Source organism: Ciona robusta, chromosome 13 (assembly GCF_009617815.1).
Source record: "Ciona robusta chromosome 13, ASM961781v2".
In the NCBI taxonomy this organism is placed as follows: domain Eukaryota; kingdom Metazoa; phylum Chordata; class Ascidiacea; order Phlebobranchia; family Cionidae; genus Ciona; species Ciona robusta.
Genome location: NC_143247.1, coordinates 2,004,572 through 2,022,877, shown reverse-complemented (window position 1 = coordinate 2,022,877; position 18,306 = coordinate 2,004,572). Strand labels below are relative to the sequence as shown.

Here is an 18,306-nt window from a genome sequence, read left to right as displayed (position 1 = left end):
GGGGTGCTTGCGCACCCGCTCGCACCCCCCAGTGTCCGCCGTTGATGTATAATATGCCCTAAAAAGCGAATGTCGATATGCTATTATTTGAGAAAATGCCAGTTCTGTAGCGCAATTATTAGATAACTTCTTTAACAAGGCCATACTGGTTTAAAGACTCGATAGTGCTATCATTGTGAGTGCTTTTGTCTTTGAGAAAAGCGAAAATAATCACCTAAGTATAAGCATATGTGGTAACTCGTAAGCTGGCACGAGGTGTATGATACAGAACAGCCATGTTATAACGACTGTCATTACCCCACCACGCTATGAAGTTACATTCATTTTCTTTGTTTTTTTTAATAAATACATTTTTTCGTAAAGTATTTTTACACCATTTTTCTATAGGTATAAAAATATATATTTTTTTACAGTATTTTTACATCATTTTTTCTGTAGGTATAAAAATATATATTTTACAGTATTTTTACACCATTTTTTTTTGTACACATATAATAAAATTAAGTTTTATTTGTCTCTTCGCTTACAGTAGCGAAGATTTAGAAATATTTTACACGAAAAAAACCAGAACATAGCGACAAAACAACAGTTGTTAAAACACGCTTACTGTTAAAAACATATCTACATTCACTTGGAAGAAAATTTTTTTCAGTATGAATATATATTTTTACACCATTTTTCCATAGGTATAAAAATATATTTTTTACAGTATTTTTACACCATTTTCCCCATAGGTATAAAAATATATTTTTTACAGTATTTTTACACATTATTTTCTCATAGGTTTAAATATATATTTTTTACAGTAGTTTTACACCATTTTTTCCTATAGGTATAAAAATATATTTTTTTACAGTATTTTTACACCATTTTCTCCATAGGTAGCTGCTGTATTGACAGTATTGCAACTCCAATGCCCCAGTACCTTGCTACTCCTAACTACCCCCGCACGTACCCTAAATCTCTGGACTGTACATGGACCTTATCTTCTAGTACAGGCAGACAAGTTGCATTTACTATATTACAAGGAGAATCAGAAGAATGTTGTGATTACTTAGAGGTCAGTTTCGAATATGCTGTGTCCTAGTGATGCTGTATGAATAAATGTAACTTACTTTATCCTCGCATGGCCCAAAAACAGCAGTCGTTATGAGATGACACAGGTGTTCTGTTGCATACACCTCGTGCCAGCTTTTAAGTTATGAACAAATGTAACTTACTTTATCCTCGCATGGCCCAAAAACAGCAGTCATTATGAGATGACACAGGTGTTCTGTTTCATACACCTCGTGCCTGCTTTTAAGTTATAAATAAATGAATGAATGTAACTTACTTTATCCTCCTGTGGCCGAAAAAGGCAGTCGTTATAACACGGGTGTTCTGTTTCATACACCTCGTGCCAGCTTTTAAGTTATGAATAAATGTAACTTACTTTATCCTCCCATGGTCCAAAAACAGCAGTCGTTATGAGATGACACAGGTGTTCTGTTTCATACACCTCGTGCCAGCTTTTAAGTTATGAACAAATGTAACTTACTTTATCCTCGCATGGTCCAAAAACAGCAGTCGTTATGAGATGACACAGGTGTTCTGTTTCATACACCTCGTGCCAGCTTTTAAGTTATAAATAAATGAATGAATGTAACTTGTTTATCCTCGCGTGGAAAAGGCAGTCGTTATAAAACGGGTTTTCTGTTTCATACACCTCGTGCCCGCTTTTAAGTTATGAATAATAAATGTAACTGACTTTATCCTCTCGTTGTCGGAAACAACAATCGTTATAACACAGGTGTTCTGTTTCATACACCTCATACCCGCTTACGAGTTACCATGTATATAACTTTGTGGGTGATTTTTATAAAGGGGCTTTTTTCAATTTTTTATATATGGCTTATAATGTGGACACCCCATTAGAGACCACTGGGTAAAATTTTTACCATTTTCTAAAAAAAAACTATTTTTGACAAAAAAACGCTAGTTTACTATTAGTATTATCTTTGCCAAAATTAAAGTAATATTCAAAAAAATTATTTTTTTAGGTTTTTGATGGGAACCGTAGCTTAGCTCGAATCCAGGGCAAAATTTTACGTCCGCGTGTCTTTATATCCGCCAGTGGCAGTCTAAGAGTTAAATTTCATTCGGACGTCACTGTCTCGAAAAAGGGTTTCCGTACCATGTACCAGGAGGGTAGGTTGAAATTGTTTTGTGATTTTTGTGTGTTTAACTGTAAGTGTGTTTTAACAACTGTTGTTTTGTCGCTATATCTTGTCTTTTACTTTAATATATTTCTAAATTTTCGCTACCGTAATCGAAGATACAAATAAAAAGTTATTATTATTATTTTTATAAGTTTGGTAATACCTAAGTGCTTGATTTTAATTGTTTTTGATTGTTTTCTAGTTGGTCACCCAAATTCAACGACAACAACAACTACAACAGAACCAACAACAATTCCTACAACAGAACCAACAACAACAATTCCTACAACAGAACCAACACCAATTCCTACAACAGAATCAACAACAACAATTCCTACAACAGAACCAACAACAATTCCTACAACAGAACCAACAACAATTCCTACAACAGAACCAACACCAATTCCTACAACAGAACCAACAACAATTCCTACAACAAAACCAACAACAATTCCTACAACAGAATCAACAACAACAATTCCTACAACAGAACCAACAACAACAATTCCTACAACAGAACCAACAACAATTCCTACAACAGAACCAACAACAATTCCTACAACGGAAACAACAACAATTCCTACAACAGAACCAACAACAATTCCTACAACAGAATTAACAACAACAATTCCTACAACAGAACCAACAACAATTCCTACAACAGAACCAACAACAATTCCTACAACGGAACCAACAACAACAGAACCAGCAACAACAACACCAGAAGAAACACCGCAACCACCTACGACAACAATAGCAAAAACAACAACAACAACAACAGAAACAACAGGTTTCGTTTTAATTTTCCCAAATTCTAAATGACCCTGTCCAATTAAAAAAAATGTTTTAATTGTAATTGATAATAGAGAAATAACTGTACAGCACAGACATAATGTTAAAGATGCCTTGAAAAAATGGACCCAACTTTTAAAACACCAGTCTCAAATATGTTTTAGAACATATTTATGTCTATTGTTTACCCTGTTTGCTGTAGGGCCTCACTCATATAAAATAAAACTTTATTTTAACAACATGACCCCAAAATCATGGTAACTCGTAAGCTGGCACGAGGTGTATGAACACCCGTGTTATAATGACTGTAGTTTCGGACATGCGAGGATAAAGTAAGTTACATTCATTCATTGATTCATACATTCATACATTCACTCATTCACTCATTCACGCATTCATTCATTCATACATTCATACATTCATACATTCATTCATTCATTCATTCATTCATACATTCATTCATTCATTCATTCATTCATTCATTCACACATTCATTCATTCATCTGCCGTACAGTATTCTAATACTTTTCTTTTTATTAGATCCACCATGTTTCTACACCTTTCAAGCTACCGAAATTGGGCAGAGTATTTCTAGTCCTAACTACCCACAAAATTATCCTCCAAACATGAATTGCACATTTGTGATTACTGCTCCTGGTCCAAGTCAAACTATACGCCTTATAGTGACTAATTTCAATACTCAACCATGCTGCGATAAACTTAACGTGAGTAGTTTAAATATTTTGTATTATATGCTTGTTTAAGAGTAGCTTTCTAAAACAGTGTTATAACTCAGTTTTTTAAAGGTGTAGCGACCACGCTTTTTTTCTTCCAGTTAGATTCAAATATGTTTTTAACTGTAAGCGTGTTTAACAACTGTTGTTTTGTCGCTATATCCTGTTTTTTCATTTGAAATATTTCTAAATTTTCGCTACCGTAATCGAAGATACAAACAAAAGTTAATATTATTAAAAACCCTGGGTTAGGACCTAAAAGAGAGTAACCGTTTTCTTTGGTTGGGCTAGTTTACTACAGTGGTTCACAAAAGATTGTGGCCTATTTGGGGTTATGTCTTCATAGACAGGACATTTTGTGTAATTGCTCCAACCCAGTGGTCATTAATGAGTTGTCTAAATTGTCAGCCACACATAAAAAATCAATCACCCATAAAGTTATATAGGGTAACTCGTAAGCGCATGAGGTGTATGAAACAGAACACCAGTGTTATAACGGCCGTTGCCTGCTACGCTGGGATATATAAGTTATATTCGTTCGTTCAACTCGAAAGCATACATGACGTGTATAATACATAATACTTGTGTTATAACGACTGTCATTGCACCACCTCTTAGAAAAATAAGTTACATTTATTTATTCATAACTTAAAAGCAGGCACAAGGTGAATAAAACAGAACACCCCTGTTATAACGACTGTCATTGCCCCGCCATGCGAAGATAAATAAATTCCATTCATTCGTACAGATTTCAGATGCAAACGGCGTTTTAATTGATTCGTTATATGGGGCTATGGAACATCCCATTGCTTATACATCATTTACGAATGAAGTGAGATTACATTTCTATTCTGACAGATCTGACCAAAGAGATGGTTTCAATATACTGTATTATATAAGTAAGTATTTCTAGGACTTACATGAAATAACTGACTTGTTTAGGCATTACATGAAATAACTGACTTGTTTAGACATTACATGAAATAACTGACTTGTTTAGGCATTACATGAAATAACTGACTTGTTTAGGCATTACATGAAATAACTGACTTGTTTAGACATTACACGCAATAACAGACTTGTTTACGCATTACATAAAATAACTGACTTGTTTAGGCATTACATGAAATAACTGACTTGTTTAGGCATTACATGAAATAACTGACTTGTTTAGACATTACATGAAATAACTGACTTGTTTAGGCACTACATGAAAAAACTGACTTGTTTAGACATTACATGAAATAACTGACTTGTTTAGGCATTACATTAAATAACTGATTTGTTTAGGCATTATATGAAATAACAGACTTGTTTAGGCATTACATAAAATAACTGACTTGTTTAGGCATTACATGAAATAACTGACTTGTTTAGGCATTACATGAAATAACTGACTTGTTTAGACATTACATGAAATAACTGACTTGTTTAGGCACTACATGAAAAAACTGACTTGTTTAGACATTACATGAAATAACTGACTTGTTTAGGCATTACATTAAATAACTGATTTGTTTAGGCATTATATGAAATAACTGACTTGTTTAGGCATTACACGAAATAACTGACTTGTTTAAACATTACATGAAATAACAGACTTGTTTAGGCATTACATGAAATAACTAACTTGTTTAGGCGTTACATGAAATAACTGACTTGTTTAGGTATTACATGAAATAACTGACTTGTTTAGGCATTACATGAAATAACTGACTTGTTTAGGCATTACATGAAATAACTGACTTGTTTAGGCATTACATGAAACAACTGACTTGTTTAGGCATTACATAAAATAACTGACTTGTTTAGGCATTACATGAAATAACTGACTTGTTTAGACATTACATGAAATAACAGACTTGTTTAGGCATTACATGAAATAACTGACTTGTTTAGGCATTACATGAAATAACTGACTTGTTTAGGCATTACATGAAATAACTAACTTGTTTAGGCATTACACGAAATAACTGACTTGTTTAGACATTACATGAAATAACAGACTAGACATTACATGAAATAACAGACTTGTTTAGGCATTACATGAAATAACTAACTTGTTTAGGCGTTACATGAAATAACTGACTTGTTTAGGTATTACATGAAATAACTGACTTGTTTAGGCATTACATGAAATAACTGACTTGTTTAGGCATTACATGAAATAGCTGACTTGTTTAGACTTTACATGAAATAACTGACTTGTTTTCATATACATAAATTACCCATATTATATACAAAATGCCTAAAATTTTTAAATTCAGATAATTTGACAAGTACTTCTATTCCACCAATAACTCCTTCTAATCCAGATAAGGGTAAGTAAAGCAAAATTTATTTGACAGCGTGCATAAGGTATGTAGTATTCACAAATTTTAATGTTTTTGAAATATTAACGTTTGTACTGCACATAAATGGTTACTGAGTTTAATCAGTTAGTAAGCAACATATTTTTTATTGCTAGACAAGGAGCATGAGGTGTATGAGTGCGCCTGTCTTTAACTCTTAGGTTGCGGGTTCAAGACTTGTCAGTACTACCATTGTGGGCGTATGTGTCTTAGGCACTTTACGACAATGGCTGTGGTCACTAATGGGTTGTCTAAATAGTAAGCCATACCAAAAAAACATCTACAAAATTACATATTTTAACCCATAAGCGGACACAAGGTGTATGAAACAGAACACCTGCATTATTACAACTATCATTACCCCACAATACAATAATAAAGCAATCTACATTCACTCATAACTTTATTACACTAAAATTTTAGGCTGTGTTTTCTCCACCAATGCCACACCCCAATACCAAGCTATAGCTTCCCCTAACTACCCCAACTTTTACCCTGTCGACTTATTGTGTAACTGGACACTTATAGCACCCACAAATAGCAAGATTCTGATTAATTTCACAACAGTTGACGTTGAAGATTGCTGCGATCTGCTCCAGGTAGATTTTAGTAAAATTTTGTTGATTCTATTTTTAAAACTACATTGCCTATTTCAACAAGCTGACAAAAGCCCACATTTTACGCCCTCTATTTAAAGCCCACATTCAAAGCCCACATTTTAAGCTCCTTTAATTTAAAGCCCACAATTTAAAGCCAATAATTTAAAAAGCCCACATTATAAAACCCACAATTTAAGTCACAAATTTAAGCCCACATTTTAAAGCCCACAATTCAACGCCTACAATTTTAAGGCAATAAACCCTTGATTAAAGCCGTCATTTTAAGCCAACATTACAAAGCCTGCAATTCAAACTGGCTATTTAAAGCCACATAAATTAGAAGTTAACATTTATGTTTAGATGCCAATGCAGTATTCAGTAAAAAACCTGTCACAAAATAGCATATAGTATCGTAGGGGAAGATGTGACACCTTTTCATTCTATTTTCTCGGCTCAATTAATCGTAAACAAAGAACATTCAAAGAATTATAAAACCCGTATCCTCACGACTCCATAAAGCATTGTTAAAATCTAAAACACAATCAAAATATTTAGATATTCTGTGCTAAAGGTCTCCCATCTTCCCCCACCCTACTATATATTCCCTTTTCAGCTACAAGACAGCTTTGGTGTACTATCCACTCTAGAAAGTTCAAACCAACCCTTTGAGGCAACTTCAAGGGGAAATTACTTGTCTGTTATATTTCGTACAGATAGTAGCGTGATCCACACTGGATTCTATGCTGTTTTTAAACTCGGTTTGTATCTGTTTTATTTTAACTAACCCTTTCCAGCGTAACGCTTTGTTTTGCATGGCATTTTTGCTGTTTTACGTAATTTCTTTTTATTTGTCACCAGTTTTTGAAAGTACTGCTACAACTTTAACACAAACAACAGAAAAACACACAATTATACCACAAACCACTATTCCAACAACTACAACAACTATCCCAACAACAACACCTATCCCACAAACTACAACAACTATCCCAACAACAACACCTATCCCACAAACTACAACAACTATCTCAACAACAACAACAATTCCACAAACAACTACAACTATCCCAACAACAACAATCCTACCAACAACTACAACTATCCCAACAACAACAACAATCCCAACAACAACAACAATTCCACCAACAACTACAACTATCCCAACAACAACAACTATCCCACAAACAACAACAACTATCCCAACAACAACAATCCCATCAACAACTACAACTATCCCAACAACAACAACAATCCCACAAACAACCACAACTATCCCAACAACAACTATAACAACAACTATCCCAACAACAACAACAATCCTACAAACAACAGCAACTATCCCCACAACAACAACAACAATCCCACGAACAACAACTATTCCAACAACAATCCCACAAACAACAACCACTATCCCAACAACAACAATCCCACAAACAACAACCACTATCCCAACAACAACAACAACAACAACAACCGTACAACAAACAACAGGTGCAGCAGCATCAACAACAACAACAACAGCAGAAACAAGAACAACAACAACAACAACTGCAGAAACAACAACAGGTAAAATTTTCAAAAGCAGCACCACACAACTATTTAACATTAAATATCTAGGAAATGGGAATTGTAACTTTATGTACAACGTGACAAGTACCCCCTTGACAGTACAGTCCCCTAATTACCCCAACAATTATCCTAACCATCAAGACTGTTCGTGGGTGTTGCAAGCCCCACCTGGATCACAGGTAACTTTAAACTATTAGTTAAAATTAAAGGTTGGAGTTTTAAATTAGATTTAATTTTACCTTTTTAATTGCGTGTACATAACTGTATTACACTCCCTTGATTTTTTTTAAAGAGGTTTTAGATTATAAATGGTTGCTATAATCAGTATAATAGACCAACTGTATAATGTGTTGGGAGAATGCAAATCACATCATAGAACAGTGTCTTTTTTTCCCACACCCCGTGCCTGTACCGTTTAAACAACTTGGAGAAATGTTTTCTATGTAGTTTGAAAAACCCAATTGTGGCCACTGTTAAAGCAATCACACATACACTTTACACACTGGTTTAATTGTAATTTCATTATTTAGGTGATGGTTGAATTCACTGTGTTGGAAATGGAATCTTGCTGTGATTTTGTTGAGGTAGTATATCTTTAAAAAAATTATATAAAAAGTCTTCTGTTTTAAGTTAAACTATCTTTAAAATTTAGGATTTTATAATTTTTTTTGTCTAAATCAAGTTAAAATTTTGTTCGTTTAAGTTACAAAGTTCTAAAAAATAAAATGCATGGTAAAAAAATTTCATTTATGTTTCCTAAAATTACATTTTTTCAAAGGTGTTTGATTCTTATGGCGGTCGTAAAATGGCACAGTTAAAAATGGGGTCTCTAGAACGAAATCTTGTTTATGTGTCTACATCCGGTCAAATTTATGTTAGATTTTTTTCGGATTCGTCTATTGCGAAAAAGGGATTTACTGCTACTACACAACTCGCAATGGGTGAGGTTTTATTTTGGCAACGAGCATGAGATGTATGAATACATCATGTGTGCCTGGCATATAGGAAGACACCCATGTTATAACTTGACAGTAAGCATAAGGTGTATGAATACGCCATGTGTGTCTGGTGTATAAGAAGACACCCATGTTATAACTCGACAGTGAGCATGAGGTGTATGAATACCTTATGTGTGCCTGGCGTATAAGAAGACACCCATGTTATAACTCGACAGTGAGCATGAGGTGTATGAATACCTTATGTGTGCCTGGCGTATAACAAGACCCCCATGTTATAACTCAACAGTGAGCATGAGGTGTATAAATACAGCATGTGTGTCTGATGAATAATAAGACATCCATATTAAAAATTATACCTCAACAGTAAGCATATAAATACACCATATGCTTCTTGTGCATAAAAATACACCTATATTAAAACCCATACCCCAACAGTGAGCATGAGGTATATAAATTCTCCAATTTTCAGAGAGTCTGGACCGATCCTGTGGCGTCCGTATACCAGTTACTTCTACACCATCTGAGCTAGTATCTACTAATTACCCAGGAGACTACCCAGCCAACTATAACTGTAGTTGGACACTGGTTGCGCCAGAAGGCCTCAGAGCGGGCATTACGTTTTCCTTTATTCAAATGGAAAGTTGCTGTGATTATATATTGGTATGAAAAATATTTAGTCTTCTGTAATGTTATAATATGTGTAAATCTTAGTTTAGTGAATCATTTGTGGGGTGAAAAGGTATTAAAATGCATTTACAATTTCGCTTTAAGTTTAAAGTTTTGTAAAAACCCTACTATGTTGAATATTTGGACAGACAAACTATACAAACTGTTTAAAATTTATGTGTTTTAAAACGCATTTAGAAAATTAATGTGTTTTAAAATGCATTTAGAAATTCGCTTTAAATTTAATGTTTTGTAAAAACCCTACTGTGTTGAATGTTTGGACAGACGAATTATACAAACTGTTTAAAATTTACGTGTTTTAAAACGCATTTAGAAAATTAATGTGTTTTAAAATGCATTTAGAATTTCGCTTCAAATTTAATGTTTTGTAAAAACCCTACTGTGTTGAATGTTTGGACAGACAAGTTATACAAACTGTTTAAAATTTATGAGTTTCGTGTACAGGGAAAAGAGATTTATGATATTGTAGCAACAAATATACCTTATTTGATCAGTAAACCTAAATAGCTTGCTCACATACCACCTAGGAAACATTAATATATTAAAAATAACCAAAAATTGAATATTTTAAAAGAAACCAAAAAAAGGACACGTCTAGAGTAAAAATTTTTTTTAAAAACATAAAAAAAATTTTTTAAAAACTTAAAAAAGGTTTTTTTAGCTTGCTGACGGGGCAGATCAACGCCAAATTACAAGACTCAATTTAGAAGAAATAAATGAAGCTCTGACTTTTGAATCCACCACTTCTGAACTGACTGTAACACTTGTGACAGATGAAACACAAAACAGACAAGGCTTTATGGCCGCTATATTTTTAGTATCAGGTGGGCAAAATTTTAAATTTAATTTTTTTTTAGTTTAAACCGGTTAAAACTGGGACATGCAGCTTAAAACTGCCTAAAACAGCTTAAAAGATATAGACATATCTTTTTCATAGACTGCAATAGCTTTAGAAACTCAATTGTGGGCATGGGAGTGGCAACCATGGATAGGTCACTTAAGTTTTCATAAATGACCAAACCAACTAAAAGTCATGTCTGCTTATCCACACACTGCAATAGCTTCAGCAACTCGACTGGGCATGGGAGTGGCAACCAGGATAAGTCACTCAAGTTCCCACTCACGAGGATATAAATGACCAAACCAACCAAAATTATTGCCTGCTTATCCACACACTGGAATAGCTTCAGCAACTCGACTGCGGGCATGGGAGTGGCAACCATGGATAAGTCACTCAAGTTCCCACCCACGAGGATTTAAATGACCAAACCAACTAAAAGTCATGTCTGCTTATCCACACACTGCAATAGCTTCAGCAACTCGACTGCGGGCATGGGAGTGGCAACCATGGATAAGTCACTCAAGTTCCCACCCACGAGGATATAAATGACAAAACCAACAAAAAGTCATGTCTGTTTATTCACACACTGCAATAGCTTCAGCAACTCGACTGTGAGCATGGGTGTGGCACCTCCAAAAAAATTGCCACAACCAAAAAAACAACATTTTTCTATTTTCCAGAACAACGATACCCCCGTACTGGTTCATGCGGCCACACGTCAACTGCCACAGAAACCCCAAATTTTTTTCACTCCCCAAATTACCCCCACGACTACAACCCCAACTCCGATTGTCACTGGCTGCTGGTGGCAAGCGAGCGATACAGAGAGCTACAACTCCGAGTGGTTGATTTAAGAGTTGAAGATTGCTGTGATTTCATAGAGGTATTTAATGAATAAATAAACGTAAATAACAGTCCACAAATGTCCACTTTTTATCAGAATGAATGAATGTAACTTACTTTATCACATGGCCGGGAAATGCAGTCAGTATTACATCGGTGTTCTGTTTCATACACCTCGTGCCAGCTTACAAGTTACCATGTATGTTACTTTGTAGGGGATTGTTTTTTTGACTGTACGGCTGATAATTTTGACAACCCATTAGTGACCACCGGGTTGGAGCAATTGCCGTTAAGTGTCTTGCCCAAGAACACATACACCTACAATATTAGCAGCGGCGAGCCTTGAACCCATTACCTCTGGGTTACAGGCAGGCGCTAACCAACTGTGCTACGGCATACAGCTATCAACCTTGATATTTTATAGTGGCATTTTCCAAAACCTTGCCATGAAGGTCTTAATTATAGAATACCGCATAAATTTGTCACGTATTCTATTCTTTGTGGGTAAGGTCCTATAGCGTAGCATGCCATGAGGCCTGTATAAGATGACACTCATGTTATAACTTGACAGTGAGCATGAGGTGTATGAATATACCATGTGTGTCTGGTGTATAAGATGACACTCATGTTATAACTCAACAGCGAGCATGAGGTGTATGAATATACCATGTGTGTCTGGTGTATAAGATGACACTCATGTTATAACTCAACAGCGAGCATGAGGTGTATGAATACACCATGTGCGTCTGGTGTATAAGATGACACACATGTTATAACTCAACAGCGAGCATGAGGTGTATGAATACACCATGTATATCACCTATATAAAAACACACCCATGTTATACATAACTTATGGTAAACAACACAATTTTGTGGCTTTTTGTTCAGGTACGAGATGGCCGAAACCAGAATGCTCCAGTTTTAGCTCGTTTAAACCGGCGACCATCTAACCCTTTTACATCTACGCATGGCGCTCTATATCTACGCTTAGTCAGTGACTCTGGGAACCATTACCGTGGCTTCAATGCAACCTATATGCTTGGTAAGTATATATATATATATATATATATTATGGCTTGAGTAGGTCTAACTGTTTTGGTGACAGCAGTCCTAAATGAATGTAACTTATTAATCCTTGTATGGCTGGCAATGTATTTTTATAACATAAGTGTTCTGTTTGATACAGTTCTGCCTGCTTACAAGTCACCACATATGTAACTTTGTGTTTGATTGAATGAATGTAACTTGCTTTATCCTTGAGTGGCGAGGCAATGACAGTTTTTTATAACATGAGTGTTCTGTTTCTAATAACTCAGCGTGCTTGGAACTTACCACGTATGCAACTTTGTGGGTGATAGTTTTCATATAATTATCATTTTATACAACATATTAGTGACCACTTGGTTGGAGCAATTATCATTAAGTGTCTTTCCTAAGGACACATACGCCCACAATGGTAGCAGCGTCTAGCCTTGAACCTGTAAACTCTGATCTACCGCAAACTAACCACTTTGCCACTGTCTTACCAAAAGACATTAAATAATTTTCTACCAAAAAAGAAAATATCAAAAAAAATCAAAACTGTATAAAAAAAAATATATCAAAATTTTTTTTATTAAAACCAATTTTTTTACCCAGAACCTTTGGACCGAAGATGCGGTGTCACGATACCTGCAACAGTTAGACCATCCCAGTTAAAATCGGAAAATTACCCAGAAAATTACGCCAATGATGTGACATGCTCTTGGGTGCTAGTGGCCCCACAGGACCAGAAAGTTCAATTAACTATTACTGATATGGAAATTGAGGCTTGCTGTGATTATTTAGAGGTATACCAATATTAGTAAGATGTAAAAACCTTTTCTTCTGTCTGGGTGAAGTCATACCTGTGTCATGCTACATTTATTCTTCACAAGACTGGGCAACATCAGTCGTTGTATTGTGGGTGTTCTGTTTCATACACCAGCTGCCCGCTTAAGAGTTACTCATTATGTGTAAATTTTTTTTATGTATGGCTGATAATTTAGACAACCTATAAGTGACCACTGGGTTGGAGCAATTGCCGTTAAGTGTCTTGCTCAAAGACACATACGCCCACAATGGTAGCAGTGGCGAGCCTTGAGCCTACACCCCCTGGACTAGAGGCATGCACTTTAATGATCACTCTACTATAGTGCCATTTAGCATCTGTCATTGGTCACTGCAAATGTAAAGATAAGAAGTTTATATTTATGTACTAAATTTCGCGAATCTGACCCTGATCTGGTGCTCATAGAGTTGAACGATTCCTGTGTAAAGAAATACAGTAAGGATCTGGTGCTACGAAAACGTAACAGACAAAAATTAAGTCCAATCCTTAGTAGGAATAAAGAATTATATTTCTCCTAAATGGTATCGTCACTCTATTTTTCAAATAGAATCCGATTAAGTTTTGTTTGTTACGTTTTCGTAGTCACTTTTTTAATTGTAGACACTTTATTACTGGCATCATTGCAGTCTGTGTCATATGGCATTATAACTTTTAGTTGCCACTTTTCGGGGAAAAAGGAAGACTACAAAACTTAAACCATTTTCTTTTTTTTTCAGTTATTTGATGGCGAAGACCAGCGATTACTTCGTAAAATAAGTTTTGACTTCATTTCTGAGGATCTCGTATTTACTTCCTCAACTAATAAACTAACTGTGAGGTTTTTCACTGACGCTAGCGTCACAAAAAGGGGGTTTATGTCTCATTTTCAAGCTGTACAGAGTAAGAATTACCTTCTGACTTGGTTTTTACATAGAAAACAATAGTAGTATGAAATGTGAATATGTAATATGTATCTGGTGCATAAAGTAGCACCCATGTTATAACCTAATAGTGAGCATGAGGTGTATGAATACACCATGTGTGTCTGGTGTTTAGGAAGACACTCATGTTATAACACAACAGTGAGCATGAGGTGTATGAATACACCATGTGTGTCTGGTGTATAAGAAGACACCCATGTTATAACACAACAGTGAGCATGAGGTGTATGAATACACCATGTGTGTCTGGTGTTTAGGAAGACACTCATGTTATAACACAACAGTGAGCATGAGGTGTATGAATACACCATGTGATGTGTGTCTGGTGTATAAGAAGACATCCATGTTATAACTCAACAGTGAGCATGAGGTGTATGAATACACCATGTGTGTCAGGTGTATAAGAAGACACCCATGTTATAACTCAACAATGAGCATGAGGTGTATGAATACACCATGTGTGTCGGGTGTATAAAAAGACACCCATGTTATAACTTGACAGTAAACATAAGGTGTATGAATACACCATGCGTGTCTGGTGTATAAGAAGACACCCATGTTATAACTCGACAGCGAGCATAATGCCTCTAACATCTCAACCCTTTCCAGCTTCAGCACTACCCGTGGATTCTTGCGGCTCGACGGTGACCGTAGGGGACTTCTACGTTGAATTTACGTCCCCAAACTACCCCAACAATTACCCCCCCAACTCAGACTGCCATTGGTTGCTTTTGTCACCTGACAGCAATAGGCAGGTCACGCTTGATTTGTCAGACGCTCGTTTTGAACCCTGCTGCGACTTTTTAGAGGTAATTTTACATGAAATCAAAAAAAACTTTAAAAAACTTTGTGCAAAAAACATATAGTTTGCTAAATGTTTTTTTTTTAATAGAAATAGACGTTTAAATTAGTGTTTTTTATCTTTTTTGACTGTATTTTGTTTTGTCATGTTTGTTAACTCTTTAAATGGCTTTTTAACGTTTGTTTTTATAAAATCTTTTAAAATATTACTTTTTTTAGGATTTAATTACCAAATATTAAGATTTTATAAATGTTCTTATAAAAAATATTTAAAAAAAATCCTTTAAAATGTATTTTTGCACTTTTTTAGCATTTTTAACTGGCTGTTTTTTTACGTTAAATAAAATTTAATAAGTTGTTATATTGTTTTTACCAGATACGTGACGGCAGAAGTATAGAATCTCCTCTTCTAGTTCGTGTGGAAAACCAACTCCCAGACAGACGGCTATATATGTCCACTGGAGGCGCTCTGTACCTACATTTTTGGTCGGATAGCAGCGGGGGGTATAGGGGTTTCACGGCCGCTTATAAATTAGGTGAGTCTCTTTATTCTATATGGGTGAGGTCCTACAGTGAGGCACGCTATGGGGCCTGAAATTTATACCAGAGTTGGCCTATTACCCCAACATTGTATACGCACATTCTATTCTATATGGGTGAGGTCCTACAGTGAGGCATGTCATGGGACCTGAGGTTTAGGCCAGAGTTGGCCAATTTCTCCAACATTGTATTCTATATGGGTTAAGCCCTACAGTGAGGCATGCCATGGGCCTGAGATTTAGGCAAGAGTTGGCCCATTACCCAAACATTTTACATGCATTCTATTCTATATGGGTGAGGTCCTACAATGAGGCATGGTATGGGGCCTAAGATTTAGGCAAGAGTTGGCCCATTGCCCCAACATTTAACATGCATTCTATTCTATATGGGTGAGGTCGTACAGTAAGGCATGTCATGGGACCTGAGATGCCAGAATTGGCTCATTACCTTAACACTGTATATTCACATTCTATTCTATATGAGTGAGGTCCTACAGTGTGGCATGCCATAGGACCTGAAATTTAGGCCAGAGTTGGCCAATTTCTCCAACATTCTATTCTATATGGGTGAGGTTCTACAGTGAGGCATGCCATGTGACCTGAGATTTAAGGCAGAGCTGGCCCATTACCCCAACACCCAGAGTGCTACAACCACAAAAGTTAACTTTAAAAATCCAAATACAAAACAAAAAAGTTATCAAAATAATACTAAACAAAAAAAGTTAACCAATCTCTCCAAAGATAAATATTACATGTTTCAAACTTTTCTAAATATTATCTTTAAAAAATAAAAATTTTCAAACATTAAAAAAAAACTGTAAAAAAATTATTTTTTAGAAGAGCCAGAGTTATTGCCATACCCTGAGCTATGTTATTCCACAAAGCGTGCTTATGCTAGTAGCAGAACGGCCATCGATGTAAATGAAATTATGAGCTGTACTACACTTGGTGTAAATGCCAGGTGCTTGAAAATTTCTGCAACTGGAACAATTAATACAATTGCAACAGCTGGCATACCAGGTTTTTATAGTTTTTATTATTTTATTTTTTAATAAAATTTTTAGGATTTTTTTTTAGATTTCAAATTTTAGAAAATTGAAAAAAAATTGTAAAATTTATTTATTTTTTATTTTGTAGCATTTTTTTATTGCAGGCTTTTAAAATATTGGCTTTAATTTCGTGACTTTACACTTTGATATTAAATTTTGTAGCTTTTAATAAACTGTACCCTTTAAAAGGTTTGACTTTTAAAATATGAAATTACAAAATTTGGCCTCAAAATTTTTTTCCTATTTTCTTGCTTTTAATTTGTTAGCTTTTAAAATGTTTGCTTTAAATTACACCGTTATTAAATTTAAAATTTTTACATTTGACTTTTAAAGTCTAACCCCTAAATTACCTTTAAACAGTCGTTATAACATGGGTGTTCTGTTTCATACACTTAGTGTCCAGCTTACGAGTTACCATGTATGTAACTTTGTGGGTAATTGTAATTTTTTTATATATTTCTGCTTTAAATGGTCAACTTAATAACATCGACTTTAAAATAACAGCTTTTAACTTTGCTTTAACTTGAAATATTTTTATATCCCAGGTCACATGGTGTTTGGTACATGCATTTCCAGTATAGCGTGTACGAATTCGTCATGTATGTTACTACAGTCTATGCTACAACAAATGAATGCAACTTTTCAATTTAACATGACCTCTTGTACAGTTTCTTGCTGTGGTAGCGATCTATGCAATTCAGAAACTGCTCCAATTCCAGGTAAAAATCTCATATTGTTAAATCTTATTTTGTTTTAATTGAATACAAATTAATGCGTTTGCGTCCGGCACCGTGGCATAGTGGTTAGCGCGCCTGCCTGTAGGCTGTAACCCAGAGGTAATGGGTTCAAGGCTCATCGTTGCTGCTATTTTGGGCGTATAAGTTTGAAGTATTTTAATTTTTTTTTTTCTATTTTTTTAGTTACTACAACGCAATTGACAACGACAACAACAACAGTCGTTACACCTGATTCTAACGGTAAATATTACAATTAAATTTACTTTGTCACTAATGGGTTGTCTAAATTTTCAGCCAAACAAAAAAGCAAAAAATATGTAAAAAATAGTCACCCATAAAGTTACATACAAGGTAACTCATAAGCAGGCACGAGGTGTATGAAACAGAACACCAGTGTTATAACAATTGTCATTGCCCCGCCCTGCGAGGATAAATAAGTTTAACAACTGTCGTTTTGTCGCTAAAACACCTCGTTTCAATTTAAATATTTTTCAATTTTCATTACTGTAATCAATGAGACAAATAAATAAAATTACATTCATTCAATTACTAATTTTGATATTTTTTTTAAATCAATGAATGAATGAAACTTATTTTGTCTTTTCTGTCACAATAACGAAGAACAGGAAAGTTTACAAAAGCGAAAAGACGGATAGTAACGATAAAACAACAGTTGTTGAAACACGCTTTTTATAAAAAAAAAATAATGTTTTAAATAAAATGCGTGACCGTTACACCCTACAGACAATACAACGTAAAAATTAAATAAATAAAATTTAATCAAACGTATTAAAGTCTTAATTGGAAGAAAAGTT

The 18,306-nt window shown here is 34.9% G+C and overlaps 1 protein-coding gene across 4 annotated transcripts in view; it reads left to right on the top strand.

The window, feature by feature from the left end:
* Positions 1–18,306, top strand: part of LOC149725732 (cubilin-like) — a 31,105-nt gene that overhangs the window by 10,391 nt on the left and 2,408 nt on the right. For 3 of the 4 annotated variants that reach the window (XM_089891571.1, XM_089891573.1, XM_089891574.1), the window contains exons 14-36: positions 882–1,060; positions 2,040–2,187; positions 2,401–2,988; positions 3,531–3,715; positions 4,473–4,623; positions 5,992–6,045; positions 6,499–6,674; positions 7,288–7,432; positions 7,533–8,240; positions 8,292–8,422; positions 8,774–8,827; positions 9,022–9,184; positions 9,672–9,862; positions 10,551–10,713; positions 11,411–11,613; positions 12,464–12,617; positions 13,214–13,404; positions 14,162–14,324; positions 14,975–15,174; positions 15,543–15,702; positions 16,543–16,725; positions 17,300–17,473; positions 17,675–17,731. In XM_089891571.1, the coding sequence (XP_089747697.1) occupies positions 882–1,060; positions 2,040–2,187; positions 2,401–2,988; positions 3,531–3,715; positions 4,473–4,623; positions 5,992–6,045; positions 6,499–6,674; positions 7,288–7,432; positions 7,533–8,240; positions 8,292–8,422; positions 8,774–8,827; positions 9,022–9,184; positions 9,672–9,862; positions 10,551–10,713; positions 11,411–11,613; positions 12,464–12,617; positions 13,214–13,404; positions 14,162–14,324; positions 14,975–15,174; positions 15,543–15,702; positions 16,543–16,725; positions 17,300–17,473; positions 17,675–17,731 (4,521 nt within the window). The remainder of the gene's footprint in view (positions 1–881; positions 1,061–2,039; positions 2,188–2,400; positions 2,989–3,530; positions 3,716–4,472; positions 4,624–5,991; positions 6,046–6,498; positions 6,675–7,287; positions 7,433–7,532; positions 8,241–8,291; positions 8,423–8,773; positions 8,828–9,021; positions 9,185–9,671; positions 9,863–10,550; positions 10,714–11,410; positions 11,614–12,463; positions 12,618–13,213; positions 13,405–14,161; positions 14,325–14,974; positions 15,175–15,542; positions 15,703–16,542; positions 16,726–17,299; positions 17,474–17,674; positions 17,732–18,306) is intronic. The other variant, XM_089891575.1, reaches the window with a different exon arrangement.